General features: G+C 38.7%; 2 protein-coding genes across 4 annotated transcripts in view; both read left to right on the top strand.

Annotated features, from left to right (window-relative positions):
• The first annotated feature begins 979 nt into the window (after positions 1-979).
• rbm25a (RNA binding motif protein 25a) lies at positions 980-17,784 on the top strand. 3 transcript variants are annotated; one of them, XM_017302517.1, is made up of 18 exons: positions 980-1,260; positions 3,117-3,233; positions 3,976-4,025; positions 4,121-4,300; positions 4,541-4,598; positions 4,858-5,018; positions 5,106-5,300; positions 5,387-5,467; positions 10,275-10,525; positions 11,456-11,567; positions 11,667-11,756; positions 11,867-11,940; positions 12,042-12,192; positions 13,554-14,085; positions 15,173-15,480; positions 15,571-15,669; positions 15,814-15,861; positions 17,279-17,784. In XM_017302517.1, exons 2-18 carry the CDS (start codon positions 3,128-3,130, stop codon positions 17,369-17,371), a joined length of 2,589 nt encoding a protein of 862 aa, XP_017158006.1. In that variant the 5' UTR covers positions 980-1,260; positions 3,117-3,127; the 3' UTR covers positions 17,372-17,784. The 3 variants fall into 3 exon arrangements, with proteins under 3 accessions (XP_017158006.1, XP_008397116.1, XP_017158005.1); XM_008398894.2 differs by lacking the exon at positions 980-1,260 and adding an exon at positions 2,650-2,840 and having other exon boundaries at positions 4,130-4,300; XM_017302516.1 differs by lacking the exon at positions 980-1,260 and adding an exon at positions 2,650-2,840.
• Positions 17,785-20,599: 2,815 nt separating this feature from the next.
• Positions 20,600-25,866, top strand: part of slc39a9 (solute carrier family 39 member 9) — a 9,211-nt gene continuing 3,944 nt past the window's right edge. The window contains exons 1-5 of the mRNA XM_017302404.1: positions 20,600-21,162; positions 21,348-21,456; positions 24,575-24,778; positions 24,898-24,966; positions 25,478-25,629. Coding sequence (XP_017157893.1) covers positions 21,067-21,162; positions 21,348-21,456; positions 24,575-24,778; positions 24,898-24,966; positions 25,478-25,629 — 630 coding nt within the window. The 5' untranslated portion in view covers positions 20,600-21,066. The remainder of the gene's footprint in view (positions 21,163-21,347; positions 21,457-24,574; positions 24,779-24,897; positions 24,967-25,477; positions 25,630-25,866) is intronic.

Here is a 25,866-nt window from a genome sequence, read left to right as displayed (position 1 = left end):
AATACAAAATAAATTTAAATGCGTTTTTTTATGTTAGATTAATTTAAAAAGTTAAAAAGAAGCCTTTTTTAATTATTTCTAACACGACATATAAATTTAGCAGGTATGAATGAAACTTGGCAGACTAAAACAAGCCTAACCAGCTGCATTGTCAATCTGTAAAATGTGATTTGAGCTCTGCATTTTTCACATTTTTGCAATGCAGTACAGTGCGATAGGCTATATAAAATCATTATGGGGAACAAGATTTGAATTTAAAATGTGTTTAATTGTATTTATTTTAATGACGTTTTAAATTCAAACCCTAGTGTTTTGAGGTTGCACATAGAAAGCTGTACTGAGAGTACGAAGAGGAGGAAACACTTACAAAAACAATAAAGTCAGCTTGTTTTTGATGCATTTAGAGTTGGAATTGACATTTATATGCAAGGGTCATTAATGTTCAGTCTTTATGATGCATTTTGAATATAGATGGGTTTAGAATGCAATCCATTCAAAAATGAGCAAACAATCATAAATAATTTTTCTGATTTTTTTTTAAATATAGTTTTTATTTATTTCTTTTTACAAATTTTAAATAATAAAAAGTAAAACCTTGACGGTTTTGCAAGACACCATGGGGCACAAGATCATAATAAATAAACCTGGGACCCAAATTTAGAACCATTCGGGTCAAAGCAATGCGATAACGGTATTGTGCATGATTTTTTTTAGTTGCTCCTTTTAAATCTTCAGTCTAAGAAGTAAAAAAAATTTTTAAAGATCTTTGAAATCTGAGGGTTAATCAAGATGTTCTTACAGTTGCAATGTTTGGTTGACACTTAAGCAGGAATTTCACAGGGGCACCAAAAGAAAAACCCGGTACATGTGCAACAATAAAATCTGGAAATATAAGATCTGGAAAAGCACATAATGAGCACAAGATTTTATGGAAATTATTCAAACAACAACAAAATCTATTATTATTCAAATCTTAGTATCTGTAAAGTTATTCTGTTTCCTTTTTTTTTTTTCTACAGCCAATGACATCTCAAGCCCTGATTTGTGAAGACCCACTTGAACTTGAACCTGACATTGCACTTGAATGACTCAGCATGCTGATCTGTTCTTTGGCAGTTTGCAGCTTGCAGAACTTAAACAGAACCGCGTGGCAGTGAAGAACCGCACAAAGTGTTCGTTCCCTGCCCCACATGCCGTCTGTTACCAACATGAGACAGGCGACAGCGAGAAAACCCATTTTAATCATACACTAAAAAACAGGTAAGATATTTGGCGCCCCCACGTGTCAGAAAATGGGTATTTTTTTCTAACCCACGATGGTATTTTTTTGCCCCCAGTCGGTTGTGTCAGGATAAAACTTAAAATGTTGGCCGCAATAATGACCTTGACTGCAACTACAACTTTTGACCGAGACACTTCCAACCTAGGTTCAGAACTGAAGACGCCTAGTATTTTGTTACTCGTTTAATACAGTTACAGATATGAAAATGTTTGTTCAGTTTGCGGTCGCAAACATGGGACTTTTCTTCCATCTTAACTGAGTGTGTATTGCTGATGTAGATTAATTTCTGGACCTTTGAACATTCTGTAAAAGACATAACAAGAGTTCTATTACGCTAAGATGCAGAATTGTAAAATCAAAGATAAACAAGCATGAATCAATAGATCAATAAATCAAACAATCAATAAACTTTTGGATATGTGATAGCTCAGCTATCCTTGCATGGTAACCCCTGGTAAGCATGCAAAACCTCAACATAAATGTTGGATTAGATTCTGGCCTTGGAAATGGGAGTAATCACAAACGGATACAGGAAGGAAGTAATATGATAAGTCAAGATTTTGAAAAGTTACGGCTTTAAAATGCCTCTTATTTGTCATATAGTTAAAGTGTTTATAATATCCAGTAACTATTGCACTTTTCTTCTCTCACTAGAAAGATAAATTTGACTGAGGTTGTGGAAAACAAAACGAGCACCAACCATTACTTTTATTAATCTAACGTGGTTTCAAAGTTACACTAAGACTCATTCTCTTTTGTACAGTCTCTTCTCCAGAGCAAAACATATTATCCCAGACTCTCTTGCCACTGGCCAGTTTTTAGAATGTGGAAAAAAAACTAAAACAAAGAAGAATACAAGTAGTACGAGAAAATTATGCCACAATCTATTGGAGTTTACGGTAAAATACAGTATTTAGATACTACAGCAATGGTATTCAACATTTTTCAGCCCGGACCCCAAACTGAATGAGCACTCCACCCACAGCTAGCAAGCTAGGATGCTAACTGTATACTAGCTTGCTAGAATGCGGTTGCAGTCTATTAACTGTTGAGGAATAAATTGTGAACAATTCCACAATTTAAGAAAAAAAGTTTGAAATTACTATTTAACAGTCTTTTTTTTTTTTTTTTTGCTTAAGTTCAATGCATTATGCTTAAAATTATAAGCAAGTTTTAGAAATAACATTGTTATATGCATTACATTGTATTATTTCATTAAAAAGATTAATAAACGTGTATTTTATATTTTAAATAAGACTTGAGAACTGTATATGTTTTGTCTTTAGGTTTGTGGCGAACAAATTTAGCCTTTACATATTTTCCTTACAGGCTTACAGACAACCTGAAAGACAGTGCGGAGGGCAAAAAAACCTTTGACGTGCAGCTATCCCATGATTCCTTTCCCAGTTTTCCCTCAACCATAGGGGTTTCCTTTAGCTCACCGGTCTCTAATATAACATTAGCCTTTAGCTGTGTGTCCCTCTGTCTGTAGTGGTTTCGGGAGCTTTTTGTGTGCGTTTAAGCCATAAAACTGGAGGCCGCTTTCTTTCCTTTGCTGGTGAGTAAATCAGTTCATGAGCGCCGCAGCTGCTAACTGAACTAGCAGGGGGCTACAGAGTTAGCTGCTTTTAGCTAATTTAGCTAGTTTACGTAGCGGAGTATTTCACATGAGCGCGTTCACAACCTGCCAAATTTGTTGCTACTACAGCACTCGGTTGTATTGTTTTTACTCTATTATTACGGCTGCTAATGTAGCTACTCGTTCGACCTACTTGGGAAACAGTAAACAGTGTCCTCTTTGTCACTAATAAAGCATTTTGCTTCTTGGCTCCAGGTTTTTTCAGGATGTCTTACTCTCCTCCAATCAACCGCCCTCCGATTGGCATCCCACAGCTGCCCCCTGGCATCCCACCTCCTCAGTATGCGGGCTTTGCTCCTCCGGTTCCTCCAGGTACTAAGTTGAGAACCAGACAAATGTGTTATTTACATTAACAAGACATATTCATGGGTAATGGATAGAAACACAGAAGCAAATGTTATCAGAATGTAAACACGGTAAAGTGGTTTCACATTAGTTCATAAGTAATTAAAGGCACATTAATAGTAATTCAGAATATTGCTGAAGCATTAATGAACTTTGACTTTTTGGCCAGTATTAAGAACACTGAAGATTGTGGTTGTAATGTGAAAAAAAAAAATTAAAGGCCTCTTGCAAAAGTCAAGACTATTTTAGCCAAGTATTGTATGAATTTGATATCATATCTTCAGCATCTCACAACAATTTGATTTTGATCAACTTAGACTTCGATGAACATCCAGACTGTAAAATGTAGTGTCTTATTTTGATGTGACAAGATTTCCCCCAGAAAACTAGCTAAGCCCGGTGGATGGGCGCTGGGCCAGTCATTCATTCAGCGGCCTGCCGTGTTTTTGAGTTAAAAAATGTTTAAAGTTGACAGAAAATTTGAAAATTTCACTTGATAATTAAGTGTTATAGGAAGATTAATACGTGAATTCCAACTATAAAGTCTTAAAAAAATTCAAACATATATAAAAAAACTAAAACAAATGAGCAATACTTAGCCTGGGGGGCCCAAGTAAAGCCTGGTGGCCTGCTAGGCTTGTTATACACTGTGGGGAACCCTGTGTGAATTAGCAGCTAGGCTTAATTTCATTTTCATCCTCGTTTTCAGGGACTCCCATGATCCCAGTTCACATGGGTGTAATGGCACCTGCACCCACAGTGAGTAAAACAAAAAACAAAAAGAAGACCCCACTAACCATATATATACTTTTTATGTTAATATTATTTTATATTTATGACCTAAATGTGCGCTGGCTATGCAGGTGCTGGTCCCGACCACTGTCACCATTGCACAGAAGCCGGTAACCACGAAGAAGGACCCAGTCCTCATCCGAGCCAAGGACGCAGATGAGGGTGTGGGCCCCACCACCACCGTGTTTGTGGGCAACATCTCTGAGAAAGCGTCTGACATGTTGGTCAGGCAGCTTCTAGCAGTGAGTTCTCCATACGCCGCTGATCTGTCAGAATTAAATTGACATCCGTTTTCTTTAACATTGTTCCAGGCAAGGATAAATTTGTACCTTTTAACTCAAATACATTCTCAAAGTCCAAGATGTTATGACATTGATGTCCATGATGGCTGCTGGCTGGGATTGTTCATCCGGTGGAAAAGTTGCTGATAAATAATTATCAATGAATTAAAACACATTATTTTTTGTTCTCCATCAAAACAGAAATGCGGCATCGTTCTGAGCTGGAAAAGGGTCCAAGGTGCCTCTGGGAAACTTCAAGGTAATATAAAAATAACCTTACTTTTCATTTCTTCTTAATATATATTATGCTGCCCAGTCCTGAGACCTATTACTATTAAAATAGTTTGCTAATATTCGTGTTCATACTGTCATTGTTGTTATATTCTCTCTTTTCTTTGAAGCTTTTAAAATAAGAAAAACAAATTTTTATTGTTTTATGCAATCCAAAAATAACAATTGACTTTTTTTTTTCTTAATTTGGACATAATGAATCCTTTCTGCCCCTTGACGTGTGGAAGCTTTTGGATTCTGTGAATATAAGGAGCCTGAATCCACGCTCCGAGCTCTCAGGCTTCTGCATGAGCTGCTCTTAGGCGACAAGAAGCTGCTGGTCAAGGTGGACGCTAAAACCAAGGCTCAGCTGGACGAGTGGAAGGCAAAGAAGAGGAGCGCCAACGGGGTAACAGACGGTGAAGCGAACGCTTACTCGAATTTGATCCTTTTCGAAAGTTTTTTGAAAAAGTTTTTCTCCGGCTTTGACACTCAGGGAACCACAGAGGGGTCAAAAAACGACACGCAGGACGAGGAGGAGGTTCTCGATGAAGAAACCGTGCGTCGGGACCAAGTTGTGAAGGGGGCGATCGACGTCCTCATCCGAGAGTACTCGAGCGAGCTCAACGCTCCTTCGCAAGACTCCGATGGTCAGCCTCGCAACAAAAAGCGCAAGGAGAAGAAAGAGGAGGTAGACCGATCATGAACTCTTTGTTTTGGTCATGAAATCTTCCATACCTGGTTCTGTTTCAAAATCCATCTTTTCCTCTTTCTAAGGACATCAACGCCATGGAGTTGGAGGATGACAAGAGAGACCTCATATCCAGAGAGATCAGCAAATTCAGAGACACACACAAGGTAAYGCACCGACCTGCCTCTGTTGCTGTGTACATAAGAAGGGAACTTATGCTTGTACTTCGAAATCCCTCCACAGGAAGTGGATTCACACTCGATTATCAATCTGTTAGGCTTATGCTAGCTTATGAATGCCGTGTTTAAATTCCAAATGAACCTTATCTATTGATTAAACCCCACCAATATGGTAGAGTTTATTTGGTGACTAGAGAAAGATAAATCTCACCGTGTCAGCTTTGGACAAGGTTGCGTGGCTAGGACGCGGGTAAGCTCTCATTTCTTTCCTAACTTTGGGGTAAATTGCTCTATTTAAGCTGGAGAAGTAGTTTTATTTAATCGTATAACGTGTCGCACCGTGTTGCGCTTAAAACTAGCGAGCAGCTCAGTGAATCTCTGCACGTCCCGACATCCGTAAATCTGTGTTTGCGTACACACAGAGTCTAACCACTGCAGCCTTTTAAACTGCAGCTAACGGCATCGTTAAGCAGGGAGCGCCTCTCCACAGCACTCTGTGGTCTGGAGACATAGAAGGTATGTTGCATTTCTTTTTCTCTCATTTACTCTTTTTTTTGTCACTATGCGTCGGGTTGCTATCAAAGTTAAAAAGGGGAAAATATGTATATTTAAAAAAATACTTTCCRTTAGTCAACAATAAAATCGAGAGATGCTTTTTTAAAGTGAACTGAAGACTACAATAGCTTCACAATCCTGTAGTGGGTGCGTGGGTCATTTAACTGTAGCAGGTTACTAAATTATATTTGTGTAATAAAAATGATGTCAGTCTAATTAAATAGAATGTTTTGTTCATCTCTAAAATGAATTAAAATTTCTCTGAAATTGAGCTTAAATTGCAAACTTCATACAAATGAATAAGAAAATGTGCACATTAACTCTTCAGCTGGAAATTGAAAATATTGAGCTGAATCAATAACAAACCTAGTATGAACTCATTTCTTTCAGTTCATATATATTCGCAATAAATGTAATTTCAAAGGCACTTTGCAAAACAAGCAGATCCAGTCTGTTCAGTTCAACCTGATAGACTGATTCAAAGACAATGACATGCATTACAATTCAATTTGGGTTATAAAACAATAGTCAGAGGTGTTTTTTTAGGGAATTAGTTTAAATTTTTTACTATTAAAATGTTGATTGTAGCATTTTTTTTGCGAATCAGCAGGTCAGAGCTTTACAAAATCTCCAAATCGGCCACAAAGACTGATCGGTGCATCTCTAGAAATAACATATATTTATTTTTTGTTAAGCTTATGGTAGCTTAAAAAAAAAAGAAATCGCATCCAATCGGGAGGTCAAACCAGTTTCAGACACTCACATTGATTTTCAAAAGAGCGGCCTGCAGAATAGCACATTAAAGCTGGTATTTAAAAGCGGACCCAGTTGGACGCATTGATATGACCTTAAATAGAGTTCAGGTCAGGATGTCCGTCCTGTCCCGACATCCTGGCTTTTATCTTTTGTGTCATTTGCATCAGTTGATACATTAACATTATCCAATCATGAAGGTCATTTGTGTTAAGTAGCATTGTGTTGGTCTATAACATACACACCTAACTGATGGATGATGACATGTGGTAACCACATTTCTTTTCTCTTATACTCTGTTCATATTTACTTTTTATGACCTGTCAGATCCAAATTTCAAGCAATTCTTTAAGAAAATGATCATAAGCTTTTATAAAATCTAAAGTTGAACTCTGGAACTGCCTGACTTGCTATTTTTAAAACTGGATTGGTGAGACCTTAGAGGCACAGGAAGTCGACCTTCAGGTACGATGGCTTCCCTACTTTTTTCTTGTGTCAAGCAATGAATTTAAAGGAGACGATTTTGACATTTCTGTCACAGCAAATTGTTTCACAGCTATTTTGAATATTCTGACTTCATGATTGACCTGCTTTTCCTCCCATATCAGGGTTTCCCCCAGTGTATTATAAGCCTGGCGGGCCACCATGCTTTTCTTGTGCCCCCCGCCAGGCTTAGCATTGCTTATTTATTTAAGTCTCTTTAAAATGTTAGCATTTTTTTTAGACTTTATAGTTGATGATCAGGTATTAATCTTCCAATCTTCCAATAACACATAATTATCAAGTGGTATTTTCAAATTTCCTGTCAACTTTAAAAAATTTTTTACTCAAACACAACGACGGGCCGCTGGACAAATGCTTAGCAAGTTTTCTGGGAGAAACCTTGCATATGTAGCTCGCAGTGTGTGTAGGTCATCTCCTGCAAGCTGCAAAACTGTAGCTCCAGAACAAAATGTCACTTTCTCTGATTCTAGCGAGAAGCAAGAGTTTAAGTCTTGTTTTGTACAAAGACTTTTGATCATTTGTGCAAAATGTAAGTATTATTATTAGGGGAGCACCGCTAAATTGGACCCAAGTTCCTTAATTTTTGGCGATCGGATGATACAGACATGTGAAACTGATTTTATCTCCCTCTGCAAAGTAAAAAAAAAAAAAAATCTACCACTGCCCACCAGGTCATGTCTACATGTGTTTGTTTAACAATTGTCACCCCGGGTGTGCTGTGGTGGTGCAGGGGTTAAGCACAATCCATGTATGGAGGTCTTAGTTCTCGACGCAGCCGTCACAGGTTCAATTCCCAGCCTGGTGACCTTTGCCGCATGTCTTCCACCTTCTCTCATTACCAACTTTCCTGTCAATTAACTATCAAATGAAGGCCACTAGAGCCAATAAAACCTTAAAAGAACAATCGTCACCCCAGCTGTTGCCAACTTAGCAACTTTGTCTCCATATTTACCAACTTATCAGACAAATAAAAAAATCAGTATTGGCCAAAATTGTAATCGGCAGGTCAGGCTTTTTTTTTTTTTTAAATCCCAGAAAACTGCACCTCTACTGATTATGTAAATAATCAGGGGAAAATAGTAGTCCTAAAATAAGCCTCAGTCCTCTACACTGCAGCGAGGCAGATATCTCTTACACATGCTTTCCTGTATCTCACATTATCATGACAGAAAAAAACACATCGGTACTGATTATGTAATTTATTTAAAACTGGGCCGTTTGCCATGTAAAGCCGTGTCTTATATTAATCCACTTGGCACCCTTAGGTAACGTCAGAGCGGTCCATTACGTAGCAGCGATGTTAAGTATGCTACGGGTTCAACGCTGACTTGGCAGCTTCTCTGACTCTAAAAGCTTTGTAGGCAAAAAGCCCATTGAGGATCAAATCTCCTTCCTCAATAACACAACGCAGACTGTCCTAAGTCTTAGTGTTTGTCCTTCTGTCTTTTTGCTGCTTGTCTAATAAAACCAATGTCAATCATGTTTTATTTTTTAGGGGGTTTTTTTTCCAACTAGCAGTTTGTCTATTTGTATGACTGCACATTGATTTGGGGGGAAAAGAGTAGGCGGATATGAATTTGACCAATAAGTTTTTAGCCCACAGCCGAGTTGTTATTGAAATAGCCTCTTATTACATCAGAGCATAATCGCAGATATCCTCTGCTCACTGCCCTGTTACGTACTCCGCCTGGCGAAAGCGTTCATGCTGCTTGAGCTTTTTAATGTCGTTTTGTGACGTCACAGAATTTGCTTTTTATTGGGGTTTTATGTAATAGACTAACACAAAGCAGTTTATCGCATCGGCAGAGGAAAAATGTTGCATTGATACTCAGAGGCAACATTTCAACGTGGTTCCCCAGGAGTCTTGGGGTTAATAAAGTTCAGTTGATGGTTTTCACAGGAGTTGAACCTGAACTGAGATGTTAACGGGGCTGAAATGATTAAACCGATTAATCGCGACGAATTGATCATTAAAACAGTCGTCGACTGATTTAGTAATCAGTTAATCGTTAATTGGAAAAGTTGATTAAAAACCGACAATTTTTTGAAAGAACAACGCAGTCTGAGCAGTAACTGAGTCAAAACTGTACAAAAACTATGTACATTTTAGAAATAAATTTAAAAAATCTTTCTGTACATTGTGTCAGTTTTAGCAAATTATGCTAAATAAATAAATTAAAAAAAATCTCCTATTAAGGACATTTTGCTATCCAATTATTAATTGGTTAATTCAAAAAGTAATCAACAGATTAACCCTGTAGTTTATTGATATTAAGTGGACTAGAAAGGTTAATTGCTTGTAAGAATATATGTATTTTGCATTTAAAACACATTTTTTTGTCTGTAAATATGTTCTACCCACAATTCCTCAAGTTCCAAAAACCTAATTAGAGCTTCACTGTATTGATGCTAGAAAGGTCTTCATGTGTTGGTGTTAACAGGATTATTTTTGCTGTAGATGCGTCGTTTGCTACAAATGATCGAGCGAACGCTTCTGTTGTTGCATTTCAGGCAATAAAATGTTTTATTTTCTTATTTGATGAAGGAATTGGACTATGTGCATCTTCAATGTATTTCCAATATTGTGTAAAGAAAGACTTAAAAAAAAAATCTGCAGAAGGCACCAATTTTTGTTATCTGATTATCAGAATAATCGATATATTGATCGATAACTAGAAGAATCGTTAGTTGCAGCCCTAGATTTAAATCCGTCAAACCTGCTGTAGCGTTGGACCGCTACAAGGCCAGGAAGACTTCCTGACTCGAGTCGGAGCGGCCATCTTGTCCAAGGCTGTCAGTCCTGGTAGGACGTCAACATCCCCAACGCAGGCAGTTTGAACTGCCGTCTTCAGCATCATGTGGGGATTGTGTGTGGTTTCTTTTTAGTGTGTGTGTGTCAGTGCAATAACGTTTCTGATCTTTAATGTCCTTTGACAAATGTTCCTCTTTTTTTTTTTCTTTCTCCTGTGTGGGGCTGCTGCAGAAACTGGAAGAGGAAAAAGGGAAGAAAGACAAGGAACGACAGGAGCTCGAGAAGGAGCGGAGGGAGAGGGACAAGGAGCGCGAGCGCGAGAGGGAGCGGCGCGACCGAGAGAAGGAGAAGGAGAGGGAGAGAGAGCGGGAACGGGACAAGGAGCGGGAACGAGAACGAGAGCGGGAGAGGGACCGGGAGCGGGAGCGGACGAAAGAGCGCGAGAGGAGTCGAGACGTCAGCGAAGCACGCAGCAGGTCGAGGTCCGTGCATTGATGCTTTGATGGTGTGAGAATTGTTGGGAGTAAAAACCACATTATTGAACGGCTGAAATGGATTTAAACGTCAAACCATTCACAATCTGGTAGCTCCTGGTGGAGCAGTGTGAAACACCAAGTTGAGTCAAGTTTCAACCATTTGGGTGCCGACCTTTTTGTGAATCGTGGGTCCGATGGTTGAAACTTGGAACACAGTTGGATGTTCCTACAGGGAGATGATCCCAAACACTCGTCAGAATTGGGCTTTAACGGACAAAGCAGGCGGTGAAATCGACCTGCTGGAAATGTGTGAACCGTAGCTCAAAGTTCCAGCTCATTTTAGCAACAAATTTATTTCATTATACACAACTCTGTCAAGACAAGAGGTCAAGAAATCACCCAGGATTATGGCTGAAGCTAGTGGATCGCTGCACAAAGTTGCTAAGTTACATTTAACCAAATATTAATGGGGGGTTTATATAAATAAATTTACATAAATATTTGTTTCATGGTCTAGACTTTATAACCCATTAACTGATTATTTGCTTATAGATTTTCACGATATTAATTGCTATTTCATTTTTTWAATTTTTTTATTTGCACTTAAAAGTTACTGATGCTCCACCCAGGAGAAGGAATAATTCAAATTCACTAACAAAGCCTTCAGATTAAATTACTAAAGCTTATTAAAAGTGCATGTTAATGTTTCATTGAAACTGTGTTTCAAGGAGCCATAAACAGGAAAATCTGTCTGAGTGGCTCGTTTGAGCAGTTAGGAGGTTAATACTGGGCGCCGCGGTAACGGGTAGCCTGTCTCAGAGAAACAAAACAAATCAATGTTTTTTTTGCAAATTTTTCTGATCTAAACATCTGTGACTTCATAGTTATGCCCTGGATTGATGATATTCTGTGAATATTCTGAAATCGCCTTCGCAGGGAGAGAAACAGGGAAGATAAAAAACGAGACCGTGACGAAGACGAGGAAGACGTCTACGAGCGGCGGAGACTTGAGAGGAGGCTGAGAGACAAAGAGGCTGCTTACCAAGAAGTATGAATGCGACTTCTCTCTTTTTGTGTTGCGTGTAAATGATTACCCACAGGAGGATGTGTTGATGTTAATCGTGTGTTTCTGTTTTTCCTTGTGAAGCGGCTCAAAAACTGGGAGATCCGAGAGAGGAAGAAGGCTCGCGAATACAACAAAGAAAATGAGAGGGAGGACGAGAGGCGGCGTGAAATGGTACACGTCACGCACTAAAAATAAATGTTTTTTTTTTTTTTTTGGTCATCTTATGTGTGGTTTCATTGCATATTCTTTTATTTTTGTTTTACAACATTCTCAAAAATCAGATGAAAGAAGCTAAAAGACTGAAAGAGTTCCTCGAGGATTATGACGATGACCGGGACGATCCGAAGTACTACAGGTCGACCATCCCAACTCGCGCTTTGACATGCCGTTGTTCTGCTCTGCTGTCGGAAACAGAACAACAAGCGACGATTATCTCTTTGTTTTTCTCGTCCTCAGAGGCAGCGCTTTGCAGAAGCGACTGCGTGACCGCGAAAAGGAAATAGAAATGGACGAGCGAGATCGAAAGAGGGAAAAGGAGGAGCTGGAAGAGATTAGACAAAGGCTGCTTGCCGAGGGTCACCCTGATCCAGATGCAGAGCTGCAGAGGGTAAAACGATTCATTAACATAAAGTTTGACCTATTTTTCTCCTAAATTTAATGAAAATAGTTACGTTTTACAAAGTAACAACACTTTGTGTCCCACTCATTTCCAAATGGATGATCCTCCGTCATTCATTTGCTACTTTGTGCCACACAGGTTTGTAATTTACCTTGAAACATGCTCACTTTTTACACTTGATAGCAAATCTTAACTGATGTAGGGATTCATCATGATAAATATATTAAAGTCACATAACCCCCCCCCCCAACTAAATCATTACTCCTGAAGAAGAAAACACAATGCTGCATTTAGACAACTCAAGTTTACCATTGCTTCCTAATACGCATGTTGTACTGGAAAAAGTTTGAACCCTTATTACTGGGTGTTAATTCATGTCACAGGTTATCTGTTCAAAAGCTGCATAAACATTAACATTGTATTATAATCACTAAAGTAGTGTTTGTAATGCTTTTCATTTAGCTAATTGTACAACAAAGTTTAAGGGCCAGGCTCGGGAAAAAAAATCCTTTACAAGTCATAATATTACGAGAGAAAAAAATCGTAATATTCCAAGAAAAGGGCAGTGGAACAGTAGACAAAATCATACAACAATGTTGCATCAATGTGAGAGGAGGCTGAGAGACAAAGAGGCGGCTTAAAAACAAGTGAATGCGACTTCTCTCTCTTTGTGTTGCATGTAAATAACTCACAGGAGGATGTGCTGATTGTGTGTTGCAAGACAACTTTTTCTTGTTGTATTAAAAGAAAAAGTCATACAACAATTAAGTCGAAATGACATAATAAATCAAAGTAATAAAATCATAATGTTACCAGAATGAAGTTATAATATTAGGAGAATGAGGTAGCACTGCTACACGAAAAATAAAAGTTTAAAATGAGGAATGTTGAACTTTTTGTGAAGTTACTTTGGTATCAGTTTTACAACTGAGGAGATAATTGATCTTTTAACATATAGGGATCAAATTATTACCAGTAGCAGGCTGTGTAATTAACTGAGTCTAATTTTTGTTGTTGTTTTTTTTTGCATTAAAATGACTTTTCTGGTAATTTAATGACTTTTTTTCCCCGGTAACATTGTGTTTCTGCTAATGTCATGACTTCATTCTCCTTGTATCATGACTTTGTTGATAGTTCAAAATCAATCAGCAATGTAGCAACATGTGAATTAAATGACAAACGGGATAAGAAAATGTTCTTCAGTCCCGATTAGACATGACTTGGATTCGCTTCTCAGAGTCTTGAGACTTAAATCGTTGTTTGGCATAAAAGACATGAAGCTTAATTTTGACTGGAAACTGGATCTGGAGAAAATTCACTTTGAATGTCTCTGCTTTGGGATTCTGCAGATGGAGGAGGAAGCCGAGCGCAGGCGACAGCCTCCTCTGAACCTGGAACCCGAAGAGGAAATAAGCCAGGAGAAAACTCACCGCGACCGCGAACTGGAGCAGGTTCGCGACCGCGACCGCCATCACGACCGCGACCGCCACCATGAACGCGACCGCCATCACGAACGAGACCGCCACCACGAACGGGAGCGAGAGCGGGAGAAGAGAGCCTCCGAGAGACCCGTGGAGCCAAAGTCCCAACCCCCCCGGCAGGATTCGGACGACGACGACAACAACAATGACGCCAATGCCAACGAAAGGCACGAGGACGACTTCCGCGACGGCGAAGATTCGCTAGAGGCCAAGCCCCAACTCAAGCCCGTGATGAGACCGATCACCATTGCCCCATCAGTTTCTTCTGCTAGCGGGAACGCGACTCCGAACACTCCTGGGAACGATTCCCCTTGCGGCATAATCATTCCAGGAGAGAACACCCCCGACCTCCAGCCGCTAGAGGAACATCGGCCCAAGATCGGCCTCAGCCTCAAACTGGGTGAGTGAAACGGCAGACCATAACAGAGTGTCCGTGCAGCCTTGAAAAGTCTTAAATTCATATGTCTAGAAATGAAGACCTTAAAATGTCTTCAATTTAGATTTAAAATTCACAATTTAGATTTAAAATTCACAGGCCTTAAATGTTGTTCTGGCTGGACTGCTGGTTTTGGATTTGTAGTTTTTTTCTTATGGGACTTTTCCTGCTGGCAAAAGTTTGAGTGGTGCACAGACATCTTCATCCCGTTTTGTGACTCGAGGCAGTTGAGGCTACCGCTAACTAGCTTCTAATATACCCTTGCTAGCTAGCTCGTTCGCTTTTCTGCATCTATCATCGGTGTGTGTTTATTCCCAGTTACCAACGTTGGTCTTCTTCACTCGCTCATATCAGTTGCTAACCCACTTGCTAACCTTCAAGTCAGTCAGATCAAAAAAGCTTTTATATGAAATATGAGACTTTCTTTTCTACATTTCTGTTGTGCTACAAGTCTTATATTTTGGTCATGATAATCTTAAAAAGGTCTTAAAATGTCTCAAATATTTTTTTAAATTACAGGTTGTAAATTTTGTCCCAGCAAGACTATTTAACTTTCTATGTGCAGTGTTTTTTTGTTGTTGTTGTTTTCTTCTTCTTATGGGATTTTTATGGAAAAAGTTTCAACCACATGCGGACGTCTTCACTGCGTTCTGTGACTTGAGATGATTGAGGCTACTGCTAACTAGCTGCTATAGCCTTTGCTAGGAAGCTAGCTTTTCTGTGCCTGTTTTGAGTAAATGCAAATTTCCCACCAGTTGGCTGGACAATGTTTGTTTTTTCCAACCCACAATGCCAGAAACATTCTGTGCAAAAAAATTATGCTTCCAGTCACTAATACGATTTCTAGATTGCAATTTTTATCCCTATTCATAAAGATTGAATTGAGTTAATACATACATGCAGACCAAAAGTTATAGTTTTGTTTGGTCTTAAATTGAATTCTATGTGGCATTAAAAAGTCTTAAACTTGACCTGCTAAACTCTGCCGTAAGCACAAGGTGCCTGTTCCTGCAGCGTTCAGTCAGAGTAAATCCTCGTTTTCCTCCTGCAGGTGCGACCAACAGCCCCAGTCAGCTCCACGCCGTGAAGAGAAAGAAGCTGGCGGCGGTGGACAGCGTCTTCAACAAGTTTGACGACGAGGAAGCGGACGAGCAGCCCCGCAAAAGGAAGCTGGTTCCCCTGGACTACGGTGACGATGACAAGAGTCTGGGACTCGACGGGGCAGAAATTTCCGCCGCCAAGGGCGGCAGCATCAACACGGAGGAGAAGCGGAAGCACATCAAGAGCCTTATCGAGAAGATTCCCACCGCCAGGCCGGAGCTTTTCTCTTACCCGCTGGACTGGACCATGGTCGATTCGGTAAAAATAACAGTGTATTTTTTTTTTAAATATATACATAAATATTACCGTTTATTAAGTTTTGGGATATTGTTGTTGTGTGTTTTCTAGACTCTGATGGATCGCCGGATTAGACCGTGGATTAATAAGAAGATCATTGAATACATTGGGGAGGAAGAGCCCACCCTGGTGGATTTTGTCTGTTCTAAGGTTTGTATTTATTCACTGAAAAACTGTGAACAACTAAAATGTTTCCGGACTTCATTATCAGTGTGCTTTTTTTATAAGATAAGTTTGTTATATATATATTTGGAATGCGTCTGTACTTCATTTGTTTTTCCATTTTACGTCCAGATAATGGCACACAGCACTCCCCAGGGGATCCTTGACGATGTGGCTATGGTATGTTGAAATGTTTCAATATTGTCTCAATTTCCCAGTATTATACCTTTTAAAGCTTTAAGTAAATTAGATTAATAATTATTTACAAAAATATATGTAGCAGAAAAAACAATCCATATCCAATTCAGTGATTGATGGAGGACATTTCACTTAGTTTGCCTGTGGCTTTAGTTATTGGAGCCATCTGCCGCGACACATTTTCTACAGTCTGCTCATAGTTATCCATTTGGAAAACTGGCTTTTATTACTACGAATAAATATAATATACCAGCAGAAGGTCACTTAGAGCTATAGTGGTTTTTCCAGGGATCATAATCTTACATTTCATAAGAGCCAGATGGTCCAAACATGGATCAGCAGTAGAATAAATGGAAACTGGCTGTACTACAAGGTTTTTAGAAAATAATATACAATTAATTAAAAAATATTTGTAAGATTTATCTACTTCAGTACACAATTCATAAGGGAGATAAATTGATCCAGCACACTTCAAGTACTTCATCACATAGACATGGAAGGAAAGTAGGAAGAGTCGAGTATAAAAAGTGGTAAGATTGTTGATGGTTTTATCATTTTAGACATGAATATTTAGTTGTTTTTTAGTTCCTGGCTGAGAACAGCTGCCCTTTAAAATGTTTCACCCACAGTTTATTACTGATTTAAATCAGGATTTTAAAGTGAACTTTTTGTTCTCAAATTTATCATGAGCAAATGTGTTTATAAGCTAAAGAAGGAGCAATGAAACGGCTAGCTTTTTTAAGAGAATAAAAGTAGCACAGTTCAAAAATACAAGTGGATATTTATTGCATCGTTTATTGTGTATAGTGATTTATTGTTGTTGCAGTAAATTATTATCAGTGACATTTAAATAATGATAAAACCATTTTTATCCACAATTTGTTTAATAAAGCTGTATCAATGAATTTAAAAATTATTAAATCCATTTCCTGTGTGTAGTTTAGGGAAACAAGTCACACTCCTTTATGAGATCGCTGCCATACAAAAGTCACATATTACAAATGTTTCTCAAAAGCAGTACCTGTGTTTGTTTGGCTTTGACCGCTGTGTTATGCAGTCATACAGTCACATAAAAAAATACATATATTGTCACTTTTATTGTTACCGCAAGAGTACCACAGAATATCGTGATAACATTTTAAGTTCGTATCGCCCAGCCCTTCTTCAAAATATATTTTGACAGCCGATATCGATTTATATACTAACAAAGTGGTGGGACTTAGCCTTTTAAAAGAAGTTTAGAAGTCTCACTCAAAACGAATCCCTCCTGTTGTGTGAGCGCTTTAAGATTTCTGAATGTTGCAGAAATCTAGAAATGTGTCTCGGCAGAATTACCGCTTTCGTTTGGGTGACTCTTCAAGCTTTGCTTGAATCTTCCCCTGGTCTCGTTTCGTTTCAGGTTCTCGACGAAGAAGCAGAAGTCTTCATAGTAAAAATGTGGAGGTTACTCATTTATGAAACAGAAGCCAAGAAGATTGGACTGGTGAAGTAAAAGACTATAAAACCTCCGAGCTTTCACTGCAGCTAGCTACAGCTTGTCCTCCGGTCGTCCAGACTGTAAATACGTGCTCATACTCCTCTCCATTCCACCTGCAAGGAGCTGCTACCTTGTTTGTATGCGTGTCTGTGCGAGTGTACGTGTCTGTATGATAAGGTCCCAGTTTGTGAGCAGAGAGTTTGCACAAACCTCAAGCATGGTAAAACTTTGGTTTTATTGTTTTTCTTTGTTTTTTTTGGCATTGTTAGAGAAAAAGGCAGATGCATTTCACTGCCTGCTCTCCAGGTTGTTGAACATTGTACATACTGCTTTGATTTGCTAGTGTTCTGTGAAAGCTCTCTCCTGACAGGTGAATTAATAAACGTGCTTTTTAAAAAACAACACAAAATAAAGTTTAATTGTTTGGAGTTTGTTTTTGCTTTTATTTTGTTCCTAAACGTTAGCCATCTTACCCACCTAAAATGGAGGTCAATTTGACTTGTACTTGATGAGCTTAAAATGAATGAAAATCTGACATTTATAGAAAAAATATTTTTGGCAAATTTTCTGTTTTTTGGTCAGTTGAACTTGTTTCTCAGCACATATAAATTATACTTGATGTGTGTTGATTTCACACAAAAAAACACTGATATTTGTCCAAAATCTGACACAGTTCCAGTTGGATATCTATCCAGTCATCGCAGGCGTTCTGTTATTTTGGACTTTCATAAAGTCCTTGAATTGTTCTTTTTTTTTTCTCTCCAAGATTCAAGTATCAGACAGCAGCTTTTTTGAATTACAAAAACGAGAATATTGTTATGCAAGCTCAAATGCATACAATCTAATATTTGGATAAATGTAAATTGTAGAGAAATCATAGATCTTGTGACCTACAAGAAGTTGAATTTCTGGTACGGTCCTGGCTTTTAGGCCTCTTCAGGTGGTTTAGACTGCGATAAATTGGGCTGTCAATGTGTTTCTTGAAAAACTAATGTACTGAATTCTACCAATTCTGCCTAGGAGAGAAAATATCCAGAATTATCCCATCAGAAGATAGCCATGATCTATTTGGCAGCTTTAAAAAGTGTTTTTTCCCCGCGACAATGGAAATGTATCCAAAGTGGGGTTACATTAGAGAAAATTCTGAATAGATTCTAATTTAATGCCTGATTTTGGCATTAAAACTCTAGTTTTAAATGTTTTAAACTAGAGAAAGAACAGTTCTGATGACTATTTAAAGCCCCAAAGACGGTCACACCCAGGGATGAAAGTAGTTTTAAATTCTTGGGGGTACTATGACAAAAAAACATTTTTGTCATAGTAAATTTTGTCAAAGAAGCAATATATATATTGCTTCTTTGTGTGCTTTGGAGTTTCTGTGCTTTGCAAAGCGATAAAAGCTGGTAGCTCTTACATTGCTACAAAATAAAGCTGTATTTCTCTCAGCCCACTGGCTGCAATGTTGACGCCATTAGATGCCATGAGACCTAAATTCTAAACATCATGGCATGGAGTCATCCCAGTTTTCCATTTCTGGTTTATAACCATTCATTTTAGCTTTTGAACTGGTTCTATTGATCCTGTGTCCAGACAGGGATTATCAGTAACCTAGCATCATGACCTGTTTGKTCTGAAGATCCTGCAGCTTCCACTTCTCTTCCTAACATGGCGCYTCCTCACCCTGACTCTCGTACTGATAGGAGGAACCACAGAGCTCTGTTAGGTTAAAGCTCATCTTCTGAAGTTGGGATATTTTTCCTCCAACAGGTTCCAGAGGAATCACCTCAAATCAGATGTTGGACTGGATTTTATTTCACTGTTATTTGTGAATGTTAGAGCCTCATTTTCAACAGTGGAGCTATAAAGGTTGAAAAAGGTTATTTTGGAGAAAGTCTCATCAATATCAATGTTTCCACTAAATAAGAGGCAATTTTTTTTTTTGATAAAGGAAAAGCCTCTCAGACTCTGAGCCCGACAGCACCAAGCTATTTTTTTATTAGACATTTAATTTCACATAATTATCGCGGTAGAAGCCATTTGTTTGTTAAATACTTAATGAAACATATTTACCGTGTTTGATGTTGTAAATGATGTATTCTCGCAAAGAACGAGGTAATTGGTCCAAGTTTGTCGTTTATTGGACGTTCAGAAACTACGGCGGCTGTAATGCACCAAGACAAAGGTAAAATAACGTGAACAGGTGATCAACTCTAAACCACTCGCACCTTAGGTGCCTTCACACCCTTACTCCGTCTCTCTTTGTCACTTAAGCACACCCGTTGCCATGGCAACCTCCTGCGCTCCACATGCCGACCAGAGATTACTTTAAAAACGCAACATTCAGTCCGTTACGATTTTAGGTTTGCAGGCTTTATATTTATTATATTTATTTTACGATCATTAATAAACCTCTCATGAACACAGCGGTGGTTGATTAGTTAATTTTAAACTCCTGCTCTGCTGGTTATTTTGGTAATGGAACCGAAACGCACAGAATTGCGCAACACCTTGTTGAAACAATAAATACTGAGATTATTATTTCTGTTGGATCATTAATTTGAACACGTTTTGTTGATTTTTGTTCTTTAATAAAGTTACCAACGTTTTGATAAGGAGTCAGTGGAGGACGTGCTGGTCTCAGCAAACTGGCGACGTCCAGTTTGTCACCTGATGCCGAGATCGACTCAAAACCTTCCGCGTCGACATATTGCGCCGCTGCTCTAGCAAAGCACGAACAGTTCAGAAACAATATAAAATGGGAAAAAAAGTTTAACTGATTAAGTCGTGTTTTAGATTGTTCTTGAAAAACTTATCAGTCACGGCTGATTAGTGTGTGAATTCACGGCTGCACAGTGAACCCATTAATTTTTTACAGCTGACAGCCGCTCCTCTCTTGAGGGTTCTGCTACCCCCGCTAAATCTTTTAGGGCCGTACCCCCTTACTTTCACCCCTGGTCACACCCATGAGTGTAGGTGAGCTATTGACCAGGACTTATGAATTCACAAATTTATTCAAAACTCTTTTTAAATAAATAAAAAAGTAAATGTTTTATTGTAAAATTAATTAAATGAAAATATTAATAAACTATGAATAGCCTATGTTAAATAACATTTTTAAAGCCTTCAAGATATTTGTAATTTTTTTTCAAAAACGCAAAGATACAATAAAAAACATTTTAAATAAATTTTATCGCTTTAAATGTAATCTTTTCTCCAACGAGTCTCGCAGGTACGTGGCAACCTCCGCGGTAGAGTTGTAACCCGGAAGTACTTGACAGGCACTAAAACAAGAGGTTGTTCTGTTAGCATTTTTTGTTGTTTCCTGCTAAACACCTCGAGAAGTTGCAATAGAATTTTTGACCAGACACCCAACTGGAAAAGATACATCTTGTAGCAGCACAATGGACGGCTGACGTGATAGCATTCCAGTTTTTTTGTTTGTTTGTCAAGCCCGTGAGTCGGATATTAACTGAAGCTAGTTAGCATCAGCGTCGCTTTTGAGGCCAAAAAGGCTGCAGTGTTCCTGTTGGTTGTGTTTGTTTTGGAGTCTGACAGACCATTATTCGTAGACTCCTGTTAAATTATCAACCCTTCTTGCGCAGTGGCTACATCCAGGGCATGGTGGTGAACCGTGAAAGCTTCAGGTTCTGTGCTAAAAGTTTAACTTTGATGGTTTAGCAGTAGGCTAGCTGAAAAGGGAAAGTGCAGCCATGGACGATTTTAGCTCGATTAGCCTGCTGTCTCTTGCGATGTTGGTGGGATGTTACGTGGCCGGGACGATACCTCTTGCTGTCAACTTCTCGGAGGTAAGTTTCGAACAAATCTAGAACAAAGCAACAACGACCTCTTTCAGCTTTAATGGAAAAGTTCAGCTCCAAAAGTATTGATCCCCCCTCAGAAACCTATCATTATATCGATTGAATGAATTAGTGTTTGTCTTGTGCTGAGGTTCTGTTCGTGACTGTGTGTGTGTTTTCTTTTTTTCCCCCAGGAGAAACTGAAGCTGATCACCGTGCTGGGAGCAGGGCTGCTTTGTGGAACAGCGCTAGCTGTTATCATTCCCGAGGGAGTCCACGCACTTTATGAAGAGATCCTTGAAGGTAGAGTATCTGGTTACCACCTGAAAGTCTAACTCAGTGGCTTCTGTGCTCTCCTGTTTGTCTCCCATCACACATGTTCATGCAAGAACTGACTTTGTGTCAGCATGGCTTCACTCTAATGAGCTTGTATGTAGATCAATCAATCAATCAAATTTTATTTGTACAGCACATTTCAGCAGCAAGGCATTTCAAAGTGCTTTACATCATAAACACAAAAATACAGAGTCATGCAACATAGAGTCAACAATCAAAACATTACATTAAGTCAAGTGCCATCATTAAATTCGTAATCGATTACGTTTCAAATATAACTCTATACAGGTGGGCTTTTAGTCGAGATTTTAAGGCACTCAGTGTTTCAGCTGTTTTACAGTTTTCTGGAAGTTTGTTCCAAATTTGTGGCTCATAGAAGCTGAATGCTGCTTCTCCTCGTTACATTAAATACATTAAAGACCTGTTGTTGTATCAACAACAGGTCTGGTTCTGATTCTGGGGAATCAGGTCTGGTTCTGATTCTGGGGAATCAGAACCAGACCTGTTGTTGATACAACAACAGGTCTTTAATGTATTGTGGTGTTAAACCATTCTGAGCTACAAGGAGCCAGTGTAGGGACTTTAAAACTGGTGTTATGTGCTCTATCTTCCTGGTTTTAGTCAGAACGCGAGCAGCAGCATCTGGATCAGCTGCAGCTGTTTGACTGATTTATTAGTCAGACCTGTGAAGACGCTGTTGCAGTAATCAATGCGACTAAAGATAAACGCATGGATGAGTTTCTCTAGATCGCGCTGAGACATAAGTCCTCTAATCCTGGAGATGTTCTTCGGGTGATAGAAGGCCGACTTTGTGACTGTCTTTATGTGGCTCTGAAGGTTCAGGTCAGGGTCCATCACTACTTCCAGGTTTCGGGCTGTTTTAGTTGTAATAAAACCTAGTGATAAGATAAGAACTTAGAGGGTTACATTATTTTCATCATTGACTGTAAAGTTTGTACAGACTCTAAAAGTCTCCAACATAATAAATTAGTTGGATTTTGAATGCAGCTAAAAATGCTTTCAGACTCCTTTAGCTTTAACTTATTATTTTGACTTGTTGAAACCACAAACTTGTGTGAACTTTATGCGATACATTAGATTCTACCACGCGAGTCGTGAGTCTCTGCTGTCCCTTTTTTTTATGACATATTTATTTTTGTTTCCAAGCTCATTTTTATGTTAAAAATTGGCCATCTCAATGAAYAATTACATATAAATACACAGGATTATAGCAAAGTGGTTAATTTCTCTGTTCCTGCTGGCAGATTGATGTTAAAGCGCCTGTTAAACTGTTTTAACATCAGTTTAGTTATTGTTCTGTTCCCCATCCCCCAAAATCTGTTGATGTTTGAAATAATACCATAAAACCATAAAAAATAAAATAAAATTACCAACTATTTGGTTGTTAAAAAAACTCATCTGAGAATTGAGCCATTTTTTTTCTGATTACAGAAAGTTCTCAGGAAAAAAACATCTCTTCCCCAAAAGTTCAAGAGAAACATTTAAATTTCTGTTTATACTGGAAAGATGGGCACTTCCAATCTGCAGTCAGATAGTCTTTTTTTTGTGTGTTTTTTTGTTTTTGTTTACATATTAAAATTATATACTTAGAGAAATGACCCTGATGCATACTTTAGCAGGCACAATATGAACTATTTACATCTTTAAAATGTTGAGATCAAGCTGTCGATGCTTCCCCGGCTCCACRGCCGTTATCTATGAAACCAGATTAAAACGCAGTTGGGACGATTGTCCTCAAATCATTACTCTGTCTCGGCACCATTTATGTCAGAGCCAAAAGGGGCTTTTTACTTTAAGAACCACAACAAAAGTATGTTCTGTGTGGTTTAATTAGCGGGTCACATTATTTGTTCTTTGACGTTTTACGTGTTTGATTTTATTTTAAAGGAACGAAACAAGCAGTTTGGAGCTTTTTATAGAAACATTTGCTGCTTTGAAAGTGAAAAAACTCAACTTTTTCTAGTAAAGCACATCAATCCGAAGCGGTAAAAACAGAAGAAAGTTATTTGAAATTAATACGGAGCTTTTTGATGGACAGGCTACATCAAAAACGACCTTTAGTGTCCAAACATGTGCGATTTCGGACATCTTTATCAGTTTGAGTCTCAGTTTAGAGGTTTTTTTTATTCCATTAGACTTTGATTTGCAATGTGTTCATCCYCCTGGAATGATTTCCACGTTTTGTAATGATGGCACATAATTCAGTGTATGTTAACGGGCAAAGCAGCACAAAGTGGAAGGAAAATAACATAAAAATATATCAGAAAAAAGTGCTGCGAATCTGTTACCCAGCTTTCCTTTTACTCTGAAACACAATCCTGTTTGTCCACATGCCTTCAGAARTCACCTACTGAGTAAAATGCATCTTCTCCAGCTTATTCTCAGTCTTTGAACAAACATTATAGAAACAAGAAGCATATCAGGGATAAAGTCAGGAAGTTTTTAAAATGAAGTCAGGTTTATGAGAGCGCAAAAAAAAAAAAGTTATTGTTGAAGTTCTGTCTTCCCTTGTGGAGAGACAGCAGGTATTTGCAGGACACTCCTGCAACACTCCTGTGTTTGTGTTGTGCCCTCTAGACTCCCAACACCAAGTTATGTCAATCGGGTCCTCCAGGTTTTTGTGATTCCGCGAAGGTAGAAATTCATGCAAAATCAGCAGATTCTCGCATTTAATTTTTTTATTTAATTTAATTCTTTTGTGCTGATGCATGATGCAAAAATGGTCAGAAACATCGGGTTTAAGAGACTGCTCACTCCGACCTGCAGGTGGCAGTGTTTGTTGCCTTTACTTGCCAAGTTAACATGGTRCATAATCGCAAATATTGCAAATTTCCTTGCAGATATTTTGACCTTTGTGTAAGGTCTTAGTCAAGCAGAGTAAAGTTCAGCTGACTATGGAGAACAAAACACCAACGACTGCCTGTTTTTAAAAATACGTTTCTACTTCCATTTCTCCAGTTCTTACTTTCGCTGAATTTAATCCGAGGTGCTTCTTGTGCAGTTTTGACCCCATCGCTTGCCTACGTTTGACGTTTACCGGTCYGTCCGCGTTTCCTTCCCGTAGGCGCTCACCACAGTCACAGTCAAGCCGGGGCGGCCGAAGTGTCKGAGGCCAAAGTGGAAGTGGTGGCGGCTCTGGACGCCACGGGGAAACACGAGCACGGCCACGAGCAGCTGCACGCCTGCATCGGCGTCTCCCTGGTGCTGGGCTTCGTCTTCATGCTGCTGGTGGACCAGATAGGCAGCTCTCACGTTCACAACTCTGAAGGTCAGCAAGATGAAACGCCGGCGAGTCAAAGCAGCTAACGTTTGATGAAAATGTACAGAGGTGATCGTTTGTGCCAGTTTGTCTTCTAAAAGCAGATATGTTTTTGTTGTCCATCTCAGATCCAGAGTCGGGAAGAGTCAACAGCTCGAAAATCACCACTACTCTGGGACTTGTAGTCCATGCTGCAGGTAAGTCGACAATTCATCTTCTGTCAAAGACGCAGATGTTCGAARGTGATTATTTCCACTTCGGTACCACTTTACAATAAGACTCCCCTATTTATGACTAATAAATAGTTTATCTATATCTTATCCAGTCAAACACTTTATAAATCATTATCAATTGTTTATTATGCATTAATTAAACATGGAGACCACATAATAAAAAAAATTATAACTGCTTGTTGTGCTTACAGGTTGTTTAGTAGAAAAACGCCGGTGGATTCTGTCTGTCTTCTCACCCTTAATTAATGCATAATAAACGGTTATTACTGATTTATAAAGTGTTGAAAGATGAATTAACATATCCATGAACTACTTATGAGCTTCCCATRGGCTAATAAAGGGAAGGTTTACTGTAAAGCGATATCTTTACTTTTCCCAGTAATCTTGCAGCTGTAATTTACACTTCTGAAGTTTCAGTTTTGATGATTTGAATCGACTAAATGGACTCGGATGCTGTGTTGACCCTTGTTTCCAGCTGACGGCGTGGCGTTAGGAGCGGCTGCCTCAACRTCTCAGACCAGCGTCCAGCTCATTGTTTTTGTAGCCATTATGCTACATAAGGTAAAAAAAAAACATATACCACTTTTTAAAATCTGTATTGTGTATTTATTTGTTATACATAAGCCTGTCACAATAATCTRTAAACCARTTAATCACATGATAAATTCAAATGAGTTGTTTTGTTTACATAATTCATTTTATTTCTGGTTTCTGTTGTGTGTGGCTTTTACTTTTATTTATTGTTTTTGGTTGTTTTGTTTATTTTGGRAGTTTAAAACATCTTCCAATGCCAAGTGTTAAATTAAAGTTTATTGATCTTTGAGAGAGCAAAGTTGCATGGTCATTATCAATATGTTGGTTGAA

This window comes from Poecilia reticulata, linkage group LG22 (assembly GCF_000633615.1).
Source record: "Poecilia reticulata strain Guanapo linkage group LG22, Guppy_female_1.0+MT, whole genome shotgun sequence".
NCBI classification, from domain to species: Eukaryota; Metazoa; Chordata; class Actinopteri; order Cyprinodontiformes; family Poeciliidae; genus Poecilia; species Poecilia reticulata.
Note: the sequence above shows the minus strand (reverse complement) of the source record. Positions and strands in the feature narration are given on the sequence as shown.

Excerpts from the sequence above, each read along its gene's own strand:
- rbm25a (XM_017302517.1), top strand. The coding sequence starts at position 3,128 with ATGTCTTACTCTCCTCCAATCAACCGCCCTCCGATTGGCATCCCACAG. Across the intron at positions 5,301-5,386 it reads GCAAGGAGAAGAAAGAGGAG|GACATCAACGCCATGGAGTT; the intron begins GTAGACCGATCA and ends CCTCTTTCTAAG. Across the intron at positions 11,941-12,041 it reads GACGATCCGAAGTACTACAG|AGGCAGCGCTTTGCAGAAGC; the intron begins GTCGACCATCCC and ends TCTCGTCCTCAG.